Source organism: Poromitra crassiceps (assembly GCF_964638095.1).
Source record: "Poromitra crassiceps genome assembly, chromosome: 12".
In the NCBI taxonomy this organism is placed as follows: Eukaryota; Metazoa; Chordata; class Actinopteri; order Beryciformes; family Melamphaidae; genus Poromitra; species Poromitra crassiceps.
Window position 1 is genome coordinate 19181769 of NC_139632.1, and position 12500 is coordinate 19194268.

Genomic DNA, 12500 nt, shown 5'->3' on the forward strand with positions numbered 1-12500 from the left:
GCAACAGGCGGAAACAGTCCATGTCGTTGCGTTTAGCACTGATGCAGAGAGGAGACCTCTCGAGGGTGTGATGACCGGTGTCTATGTCTACAGGAACAGCACAGAACCTGATGAGTTCCTGCAGTATGTCCAAACTTCCAGCCCAGGCAGCCGAGCAGACGGGGCTGTATGGGCCGTGTATGGCTCTGTTGGGGTCGGCCCCGGCTTCCACGAGGATCCGGACACAGTCCAGGTGTTTGTAGATCACGGCCATGAAGAGAGGCGTGCAATCATGCTTATCAGCTAGGTCTACCATGGCTCCCTGGGTGATCAGGTAGTCCACACAGTCAGCATGACCCCACTTGGCTGCAAGCCCCAGAGGGGTCCAGTACTGCTCCTCATTGATCCACTTTCTGAAGCAGTCTTCCTGCAGCAGGCTCCTCAGTTTGTCCAGGTTTCCTGCCCAGGCGGCATCGTGGAGAGCCTCCTGTCGCCGCCATGCATGACCTGCTCGAACAGCCATTCATTCAGATATTTACAGTGACTGACAACATTATTACATCATGACATTGTAGCATAACAGTATGACTGATGACATCACTCACTGATGACATCACAATTGCTCGAGAGCCATTAGGAGAACGCCTTATTTAGACTCCGTGTCTTGTTTTGGATGTGCGACAAGAGAGAGAGAGAGAAACAAACAACGTTACATCGTTTTTGTCTGTCCTGCATCAAAACGAAAGTAACTCACATGTTTTGAAAATGTAAGGAGTAGAAAGTACAGATATATCTGTTAAAATGTAGAGAGCAAAAAGTAAAAACTTACCAGAAAAATAAATACACTGTAAAGTACAGATACCTGAAAATCCTACTTAAGCACAGTAACAAAGTACAGTATTTGTACTTAGCTACTTCCCATTACTTCCCATCTCTGATCATTTGGTACTACTCCAGTAGTCTGCAATGGAATACATGCAAACATTCCAAATGCAGATATAATACTGTACTGCACAATATGTTCAGTGAAAAGAAAAGAAAAACCAATTTGCCGCATAAATGGCCATAAAAGGATTTAAGTGGAAATTGACCACGTTGAAATGTTTTTCTTCCCTGAGCAGGCTTTTGAAGCAGGGTGCCAATGTGAAAGGGATTATGTCCGAGCCTATTGCTACTACTGTAGCACGTTCTATCAGTACTGATACCTCAGCACAATACTTCCCCACAACCACTCTGTTCAATATTTTCATCACAAATACCCCCAACCACCACAGTGTCCCCATTACAGTAACGCTGCTCTATTTCATTTTGCCCACATCTAGGACATGTCATGCATACCTGTAGTAAGTAGCCTTGGTTTTTGTTCCCTCGCTAGTCCGATTTTTAGTGCGCGTACCTCAGGGCTGTGTAATGGAAACGCCTTCACAATGTACACATCGTACAGACAAGAGACAGCGAGAGAGGAACAGGATGAGATGAGAGACAGAAAACAACAAAGGCATAACGGTGAAGCGACAAACAGAGAGACTGAGGAGAGGGAGAGGGAGAAAGAGCCAGAGCCATGGCAACCTTAATAAGTGACACGAGTGTTTCAGAGCATACGAACGCTTTGGTTCCCATCGTGAGCTTCTGCATGGGAGCCGCTGCAGCACAGTCAGGGTCACTGTCTCTGTTCAGCCAGTCACCATTTCCACCTTGCAGGCATTCCACACGTCTCTCCTTCCTACGTCTCTCCTTCCTACGTCTCTCCTTCCACCACGTTTTCATTCCCATCGCTCCGGACTTCTCCACTCTGTATCAGAACAGTATCAGTCTTCATTAGGGCTTTGCTAAAGACACTAGAGCTCATTTATCGCTCCAGTGATTTGTTATTGGGGCCCGCCGCGGGCGGGGGTGGTCATTCTGAGGTGGCATTGATGGGGTCTAGGGAGCCATAGAGCCCTCTGCACCCCCCCCCCCCAACCCCCCTCCCCTTTGTGACAGCTGAATGATCTCTTAATGACTTTGTTTAGGAAATTACCTGCCCGTAATTAAATTGATCTGGGGCAGTGGAAATGGACAAATTAATATAACAAGGGTGTGTAAATCTTCCTAAAGTGGAAAGTGCCAAAGTTTTTTTTGATGGCATAGTTGGAGTGGGGTGTTCCAGTGAATACTGCAGAATCTATTCAGGGATTGAAGTTGTACTTCCCCACTATAGCTGGCATTTTTCTGCAATCGTCATCACCTGTCATCACAAGCAAGCAATCTCTGAGTGAGTGAGTGAGTGAGTGTCTCCTCGGCATATCCCAAGAACCGTTCGTCCGATCCACTTCACACTTGGCGGGTGTATTGCTGTGGACCCAAAGACGTGCAGTGTCAGATTTGGTGCAATTTGGACCCGCAACACGTTATATTAATTAAGAAACTCTGAATAAACAAGCAAACAGCGCTCTGTGCAAACGGTGGGGCGAACGGGCACTGCACTAGTTGGTATAAAGTGCTGTTGGGATCGTGCCCAAAATCAAGTTCCATCCCTGAATGCATTTGTCACAAGACTGAGAACAATAAGCCCCCAGTGGAAAGCACTGATATTTTAATTTGCTTCCAACAGTCTGGTTCATTATTTTTTTTTATCTATTGAGTCCATACTGATGTCTAAAGGCATTTCAAACACAGTACTACAGCACCCAGGGGTCGGATATTTTGGATTAAATGTGCTCCAAATAACAAAAAGTACATGTGACTCACAATATGCCTCGTTCAACAATAACACTACTGTGCAGCTTGTGCCATACAGCAAGGCTTGTTCACTGAATGGACTCGACCGCAGCTATTTGTCTTAATTATAGAGATACTTTGGCTTGGGACCACTCATTCACACACACACACACACACACACACACACACACACACACACACACACACACACACACACACACACACACACACACACACACACACACACACACACACACACACACACACACACACACACACACACACACTTTGCCCCTATACTTGTGTATCTACTTATGCTGTCCCATGAAATCCTATAGCCCTGGGTGTCTAATTATGCTAATGGCATGCGTACTGCTTGACATTTATTCATACATTATTAATAGCAGAAACAATAGAATCTCTGATTGGATATACTGACTTCCTGACTTCTCATCTTCTCTCTCTTTCTACTCCCCTCCCTCCCTCTCTCTCACTAATGTTCTCTTATCTCTCATTCCATCTCCTCTCTCCTCCATGACCCCCTCCATGACTCCTTCCCCTTCACCTCCTGTAATTGTGCTTGTGGGCAAGCAATTGGCGAGCAATTAGCGTGCGGCCCACTTTTATTCGTCTGACGTCAGTGAAGGGAATTTGAGAAATGTCCCATAAAGATCATGTGTCTTGATAAGGTTGTGTGTCGAGGGCTCCATTAAAGAGATGGGCTTCACAATGGCTGTTTGTATCCCTCAAAGAGAGAGAGAGAGAGGGAGGGAGGGAGGGGGGGAGAATAAAGACAAAGAAGCTGCATACTGCATACTTCTTTTTAATATATTTTATTGCATTTTTCAAATTTGTATTCCATTTAATATTTACATTAAATTATCCTCTGTCTATCCCTTGTTTTACTTCTGTATTGTTATTATTGCCATTATAATTATTACAGTAACAAACTTTGGCAATATACTAAATTGCAGTTTCATCACAGAAAACAGCCAAATTGAGTTGAATTTAATTGAATTCATTTTAATTGAGAGAGAGAGAGAGAGAGAGAGAGAGAGGCTAAGAAAGAGAGATGGAGAGAGAGAGAGAAAGATGACAAAGACATGCATAGTGGATACTGTAAATGTAGCAAAGTGTCAGTATTTGCATTGTGCCATGCAGCACATCTGGAACCACAGTCAAATGGTCAGGGGGGGTTTTGCATAAAGAAATCCAACCTTGAGTACTATTCAAATATGAGAAGTTACAATTGCACAAGGCTGAACCAACTGCCAAAGCAGTTTGTTTGTGTTTGCAGTGGCGAGAGATTGAAGACTTGTCCACTTGATTTTCAAAGCAAATTACTTTTTAGCGTATTCAGCGTTTATCCAGCGATAAAACGAAAAAAGGAAGCTATGGTGTTTTGGGAAATTATCTTTGTGAAATATCTCAAAAAATACAATACAATTCCATGTCTGCTTGGTATGGGGAGGGAAGAATGCCTAGAAGATGATCCCAGATGAGACAGAGATGCAGATAATAACAACTTGGATGAAAGTGTTTGTTGCCGCACATGGAAATCCGCCCGACACGCACGGTAGCAAAGTCACAGTTGCAACAACATATCCAGAGCTCTGCCATGCCTTCTGTGAACTCAGTGCCAATTATCAAGCTGTCAGAGAGTGCTGTTGTTAGTTGTTAGTTGTTAGTGCCTAGATGGAGTGAGTGTGGTAACTTCATTTGGGTATCATTTGTTTTCCTGCGCGCATCACATCCGTCTGCTGCATGTGCCACAATGCCGCCGGGTGAAAGATACCTACAGTTTAGCCCCGCTGTCAGAGGGGTGATTTGCATTGACGGCAAGCATTTAATTTAAGTGAACCATCACTCTCTCTCTCTCTCTCTCTCTCTCTCTCTCTCTGTCTCACTCTCTCTCTCTCTCTCCCTCTCCCCCCCCCCGCCTCCTCAGTTCACCACATTTCCTCTATAGGCCGTATATCTTACCAACCTCTCTCTTGCCCCACCCCGCCCCCTCATCATGCCTCACCACTCCATACTGTCCCTATTGTCCGTGTTGCCCTCCGTCGCTCCAGGTTCAGACGTGTCATAGGTGGTGGGATGTCTGTGGTGGGTGGTGCTCACAGTGAGGCCAAGCTGACTGGACACTTCTCCTTCAGCGGATGACTTAATCTCTCTCTCTCTCTCTCTCTCTCTCTCTCTCTCTCTCTCAGTGGCTATTTATCTCCCCTCTCATTGGGCTGAAGGGAGAGAGATGTTGTGGGAATTACAAAGAGAGCGCTTCAGCCTAGAAAGACAGCCGGCCAGTCAGACAGTCAGTCAGTGATTGAGTGAGTGAGTGCTTCTGTGTGTGTGTGTGTGTGTGTGTGTGTGTGTGTGTGTGTGTGTGGTGTGTGTGTGTGTGTGTGTGTGTGTGTGTGTGTGTGTGTGTGTGTGTGTGTGTGTGTGTGTGTGCGTGCGCGCGCGTGCGTGCGTGCACGCGCGCATTGCTTAATATCATCGCAACCACTCACTCCCCTTTCTCCTTCTCTCTCTTCTTCTTACTTCCACAGAGTCTGCGTTTTGTTGCTATGGCAACCGTGGCCCCTCCCTCCTTCTTCCTGCTGTGTTGGCTGCTTCGAACGGCCAGCTCGGCGTTCCCAGAGGAACTGGGGCCTCTCAACTATATCCCCACTGAAGGTACTGACTCCTCCGCACCTCTGTGGCAGGATGCATGCGTGAAAGGTGTGGGGTCAGGCCCTGACACTGAGGGTGTTGCATGGGGGGTGGGGGCGGGGGTTTGGGGAGTGCTACAGTAGGGTCATAGTGTGGGGCTGTGGGGTCAGACAGGATCTCACACGAAGGGTGTTGACTGGTGTCCAGGTCAGGAGGTGCGGGGTCGCGGGCAGGAATGGAGCCTGGGTGTAGGTCAGGACTCTCACACTCACTACTTTCCCACACACGCACACACGCACACACAGACACACACGCACGCACAGTGTCGCACCCCCCCTCCCCCCACACCCACACACACACACACATGCACGCACACCCTACCCCCCCCCCCCCCACACACACACACACACACACAGACCCTCAGGAGACACAGCCCTTTACACACTCAGACTTTGAGTCTCCACGTCAGCTCGGCAGTCTCCATCGTAGACCAGACCTTGATTGATTACAGATCAATAATATTGATTGATGGCGTCCGGAGCCTTCTCGGCGTATCAATGGCAAACAGCAGAGTGTAGCGGCTGACAGGCTCCTGAGAAGTGCAGAGGGAAGGCCTGCTTACACTGTGCAGGGCTGCATGCTTTACAGCAGGTAGAGGCCGGAAGAGAAGAAGCAGGTGGGCGGACAGGAGGAGAGGCTGGGAGAAGGTTGGAGAAGAAGCCGGTCAAGGGCGGGGGGTCCCAGGATAAAGGCTAGGGAACAGAAATAGACCAAATGTAGAAGTGAATGAGATGAGAAGAGCAGAGATGCGTAGAGTGGAGGGAGGCACTTATATACTATATAGAGAAGTAGTGATGACAGAGCAGAGAGAGGACGACAGGATATCATATTAAAATAGTTCTCTATCGTTTACCTCAGTCAAGGTCAAAGACTGATAGCCATCCTGATATCCCATAGTAACCCAGCAACCCTCCCTCTCTCTCTCTCTCTCTCTCTCTCTCTCTCTCTCTCTCTCCCCTCCCTCTCTCTCTCTCTCTCTCTCTCCCCTCTCTCTCTCTCTCTCTCTCTCTCTCTCTCCCTCTCTCTCTCTTGCTGTGTGCCTGTCCCTCTGGATGATTGCTGGCCTGCATAACAAAAAGTTGCTGAAACTGCCTGTTTTTCTTTCTTTCCATGTGCCTTCTTCACTGTACAAAACTCCTTGTTCTCTTGATCAATTTGTTTCCCCCTTTAGATGATTTTCATATTTCACATGAGAAATTCTCTGTCTGTCTCTGCCTCTCAAACTCAAATTAGCGGTATTGGCATGACATATTTTAGTATCCGTTGCCAAAGCAAGTATTGCCAACAGAAAATAGCATTATAAAAGAACAACCAGTCAATAAACATCGATTGAGAAACAACCACCATCATGTAGGACATTTCAGGAATATTTTATTTTCAGAATCTCGTTTGTTCGTGTATGCTACATAGTAGCAGCTAGTGTTGCACTCTCACTTTCTTTTCCAGGTGTGTTTTTATTTATTTACACATACTGTAGTTTAAAATGAGGTAGCGGGTTTCAAACTTACACATTGGAATTCGGAGGAACAACTTCCTCTATTATTATTGTTATTTGTGCGTTGTAGAAAGAAGTGAAACCATCTCCATTTGTCCTTGGGAGCAGAGTGAACATGGCCGGTCCTCCCTGGCAGACAGGTCCACCCCTGATTGCCTGTTTCCACCGCCAGGCTGTGTTAACTAAATCAATATTTTGTCAACGATCTTTTTTGGAGCAGCCACTGTGTCTGTTTGTCTGTCTGTCTGTCTCTCTCACTCTCTCACTCTCTCACTCTCTCTCTCACTGACAGTGGTCTGTCTGTCTGTCTCTCTCACTCTCTCACTCTCACTCTCACTCTCTCACTCTCTCTCTGTCACTGACAGTGGTGAGACGGTATCCGGTGTTTCTGGGACGACCCCATCGAACATGGCTGAGACAAGAGCCTCTACACATCCAGAGGATCCTTCAAGTCAATCGGACACTCTACATTGGAGCCAGGTACAGTACCCCACACACACACACACACACACACACACACGCACACGCACACGCACACACGCACACACACACACACACACACACACACACACACACACACACACACACACACACACACACACACACACACACACACACACACACACACGCGCACACACACACACACACACACACACACATACAGTAACCACACACCGGAATAATTTCCGGCTTCAATATCTGTTTGGATTTGTCTGTTATCTATTTTCAGTGGTGTCTGCTATCACTATATTTGTTGCCAGGCAACATAGCCACCTGCCTCATCATGACAGTGTTTTAGAAGGCAGAGTTTGTGAGCCTCCAGTGAATTCATTGATGCAACATATTCATCACACAGTACGGGAGAGATATCCGGTTATACAAGAGTTCAGCAACCATTATTGTGCAAAATGGTTGTGAAACAGAGACGATCAGTTCCATTTATAATTCCTGACATCGCAAAATGAATACGGTATAACAGGTATTTTTCAAAACAAAATGTGAGCTTTCTCTTCATCCTGTATCTAGAACTGAGGCTGTGTCGGACATAGCGGACTCACACAGGCGTGCATGACCACGTGCTGGTGTGTCTGCTAGTGAATGTGCTGATGCTAGACAGACAGCAGTGTAGCGGGTGTGGTCAGCGGGGTGGGGCTAGATGAGCAGGACTTGCTCAGCTTCAGCAGGTTTTTATGCTGTTAAGCCCCATTTGTCGTCCCCAGGAGCCATTGGGGAGCCCACCTCAAACACACAGAGCTAACAGGAAACATTCATCTCCAGACTGACCGTCCGTGCTGTCCACAAGTCCACCTAGCATGAACCATGCTCCCAAAGACACACAGCCAGATTCCACATGTGGCGCCGGTTATTGGCTTCAGAGGCAGGCTGGTCGAAGATTGAAGTGGCTTTCCAATAAGAGGAAATGACCCGGTGCCTGGCCCCGCCCCTGGCCCCGCCCCTGGCTGCTCTAACCTCACCACTGAGACCAGCTAGTAAATATATCAAACCATGGTTCCAGCCACTCTGTCTGCACTGAGTGGGTCTAAACACACACACACACACACGCACACACACACACACACACACACACACACACACACACACACACACACACACACACACACACGCAAGCATGCACACACTACACACACAGACACACACTCACACACACACACACACACACACACACACACACACACACACACACGCAAGCATGCACACACTACACACACACACACACACAAGCATGCACACACTACACACACACACACACACACACGCAAGCATGCACACACTACACACACAGACACATACACACACACACACACACACACACACACACACACACACACACACACACACACACACACACACACACACACACGCACGCACGCAAAAGCCTGATAATAAAACTGCCCACAGACGACTACTGCAGTCTGTAGGTCTGTGGTAAAATATAACCAGAACCATAAAACAGTTTGACAGAAGTGCATTTCAATTTACAGCCAGAGTTTGACTGAATAGGAAAGGTAAACTGATAGGAATGTCTCAGCCAACCGGAGGATAATGAAAAGCTGAACTGACAGCCAGGGTGGCAAGAGAGGAGGGGGAGGGGGGTGGGGTGGGGGTGGGGGTGGGGGGGTATGGGTGATGGTAGTGTGAGTGAGCGAGTGAGTAAGCGAGAGGGAGGGGGGAGAGAGACAGCTTCCAGGGTGTATTTATATATTTCTGTCTAAGTGGTATTTGTGGCTTTCTGACAGAAAAATGATCTGAGTGGCGAGAAACAGATCCACCTGCACACGCATGAGAGTGAGAGAGAGATAGACAGGCAGAAAGACAGTGTCACCAAAATGTGTGGAGTCTGTAAGAAGGCAGGTAAGACTGGCCAAAGCTCCTACAGAGGGCCTGGCCTGATAAGACGCCTCACTCATCCCCAAAATCCTGTCACCATTAGCATAGCTGCTCCTCTGACTGCGAGCACTGCTAAATCCTCCACCCCGCCGCCCCGAGCACCTGCTGAGAACAGCTCCCTCTCTCTGTCCTCTCTGCGTCCTCTCTGCGTCCTCTCTGCGTCCTCGCTGAAGGAAAGTCAACTATATGTATTTGGCTGGCGGCAGATGGAGTGAGCGCCTTGCTGCGTTAAGCTCCGTTCCAGCGCTGTCGAGACGAGCAGCTGTGGAGACGCCGGTCATCGCCCCTCAGTCAGATCCAAAGGGCTAATCCACACAAATATCAACCAATCAGAGAGTGTTTACCTAGAGACGAGATGGCCCAAGGAACGCTGCCAGCTCTTCATTAATTGTTCCAATTGTGATAAAGCGTAAGAGGATTTTGCCAGCTGTGTGTGTGTGTGTGTGTGTGTGTGTGTGTGTGTGTGTGTGTGTGTGTGTGTGTGTGTGTGTGTGTGTGTGTGTGCGCGCACGTCTGTGTGTGTTGGTGTCGTTGTATTCCATTAGCCGGAAAGGGAAAGTGCGCAGACTAGCTGCCAGGTTGGCTGTTGCTCAGCTCGTCCAGCCACAGACGCTGACCTCAGAGGTTACCGGGAGGGGGGTCATGCAGAGGTCACAGCGGGGTCAAATGCCTCTTGGCAGACGTAGGGGCCGACGCTAAGTCGTGGCAAACAATTACAGGGAGGTCTGCTGACATTACAGCTGTCTGGCTGTTCAGCTGCAGAGGGTCTGGGAGTGAGAGTTTAGCATGCAGACAGTATAAGTAGATAGGCAGACGCACACATTAGAGGAATACACTCAAACACACTTGTAGACGCTTACTGGTGCACAAACTTAGAGACACCCCAACATGAGTCATGTGACCTCATGAGTGCAAAGTCTGAAACGGATTACGTGCTTCGAACACAAATTCCTATGAAGATTACTTTCCTCCACCACAAATGTGATTCTGTGACAAAATTATCAATTGGACACGGCAGTGTCACCTAAAGGTTGGTTAGGTTATGGTTAGGGAATGGCTTCGGTCATGGTGAAATAAGAAAAACTTTTGCTTGACTCATAGAAATCGTCTTTGTACAAGCTGGGAACTGAACCCCGGTTGCTGAGATTGAACCCGTCCACCCGTCCACCACCCTGACTTCCCACCCCACTAATGTGTTTCGATGTGTACTTCAATGCGAGACAACTTCCATTTTCACACTTTGTGCTTATTGGGTGAAATGTCAGGAGATCAGACTCACACACCTCAGTCAGCAGAAGTGTCAGGGTCACTATAGTTGGTCAGCTCAAATCTTTCCATTTCTGTTCCATCCACTGGAGCAGCCTCCCCTGCACAGTATGCAGGCTCAGAGAGGCTCCGCCTCCCCTGCACAGTCTGCAGGCTCAGAGAGGCTCCGCCTCCCCTGCACAGCCTGCAGACTCAGAGAGGCTCCGCCTCCCCTGCACAGTCTGCAGGCTCAGAGAGGCTCCGCCTCCCCTGCACAGCCTGCAGGCTCAGAGAGGCTCCGCCTCGCTCCATAGCCACAATGAGGCGGTGTCTGTGTAGTGCAGCGGTAGATTGCCTGCCCACCAACACGAGGGTTGCAGGTTCGAGCCCCTGTGTTACTCGGGCGTCCATACAGGCACAATCGGCTGTGTCTGCGGGTGGGAAGCCAGATTAAGTGTATGTGTCCTGGTCGCTGCACTAGCGCCTCTCCTGGTCTGGTTCTGGGGGAGGGGAACTGGGGGGGACACACACTACGTTCTGCTGGTGAAACTCCTCGCTGTCAGGTGAAAAAAAGTGGAAAACATTTTCTGAAAATCACATAAAAAAAATGCTTCAAAAGTCCTCATTTGTGAAGATTATCCTGCTGAACACAAACTTCGCTGTTTCATAACTGTTTGTTAACCACAGACCTTACTTCATGCATTTAACCGAAATTCCCATACAAAAATCCTGTTGCCTCCACAAAGCAGCAGTGCACAGACTTCTGGGTAAGCCTGCAAAAATGTGTCATCCCTGTGGTACTCTATTGGCCAAGTACAATTGGGGAGGGAAGGGGGGGGGCGGTGTTTTGAGGCTTTGAGGCTTCAGAGGTCTTGACCTTGAGTTTGCTGTTGGGAGGCCAAAAGGAGAAAGTTCACGAGCTGATCAGGTGAAGAGGAGGAAATCTTTCTCTCGAGTCTGTGTTGGGTTTGTGTTGGCCAGGTCAAAGGAATCTGGTGTTGTTTATGAAATAACAGTTTCAAAAACACACAAACACACACACACACACACAGATAGAGAGGGGTGGGGCTGAATTGGTTTGCTCTTTGTTTGGGCAGGGCTTTGTAAGATCAGACTGGAGTTATGAGCCAATGACTCGGGGCGGTTCATGGTGCAGCCTGCTGTGTGCACATCCTACACAGACAATCATAAAATCTTTATAGCAGAGCACACCCAGTTCATATGCCAATCCACCAATCTCACCTTACACTCAACCCACATTATCCTATCCCATCTACCACATACAGTACACATATACACACAATAAACACACACACACACACACACACACACACACACACACACACACACACACACACACACACACACACACACACACACACACACACACACACACACACACACACAGGCCACAGGCTTTGCATCATTCAAACAACCTGGAGCAGGCACGAGTAGGGAGGAGGAGAGGCAGCGGCGTAAATAATTCCCCCTCCTCACCAGCGGAGGCAGCGCTGGCTGGCGGCCACCTGACCAGGAGGCCTGTTGCTATGTTCATTCTGTCAATGCTGAGGCCAGGCTGAAGCAGCCTGGATGAGATTACGCCTGGACTCTCTGGCGCACTCCGCTGTTTGGAGAACGCTTGAACTCTGACCCCGTTAAGTAGGGACACAGTGAGGAAGTGTCTGGTGGTGATTTCACACTTGTTTGCCACTTAGCCACTGTCCTGTTTTGTGAGGTAAACTAAGAGGGGGAAACTTTGCACACAGCCAGGGGAAGTGGGAGTGAATTATTCACAATAGGAGTGAGCTAGTCATCTGCTGGTGTTTGGCCTACGTGTGCTCCCAGCAAACACACACACACGCACACACACACACACACACACACACACTTGCATACACACACACACTTGCACACCCACGCACACGTTTAAGTGCACGGATGAACGCATGTGAGCAAAAAA

The 12500-nt window shown here is 48.4% G+C and overlaps 1 protein-coding gene across 1 annotated transcript in view; it reads left to right on the top strand.

Moving 5' to 3' along the window:
- Positions 1-5246: 5246 nt before the first annotated feature.
- The window catches only part of sema6bb (sema domain, transmembrane domain (TM), and cytoplasmic domain, (semaphorin) 6Bb), a gene marked incomplete at both ends in the record, with an annotated part of 85806 nt that continues 78552 nt past the window's right edge, over positions 5247-12500 (top strand). Inside the window, 2 exons of the mRNA XM_083648380.1 lie at positions 5247-5355; positions 7252-7366. Coding sequence (XP_083504506.1) covers positions 5247-5355; positions 7252-7366 — 224 coding nt within the window. The remainder of the gene's footprint in view (positions 5356-7251; positions 7367-12500) is intronic.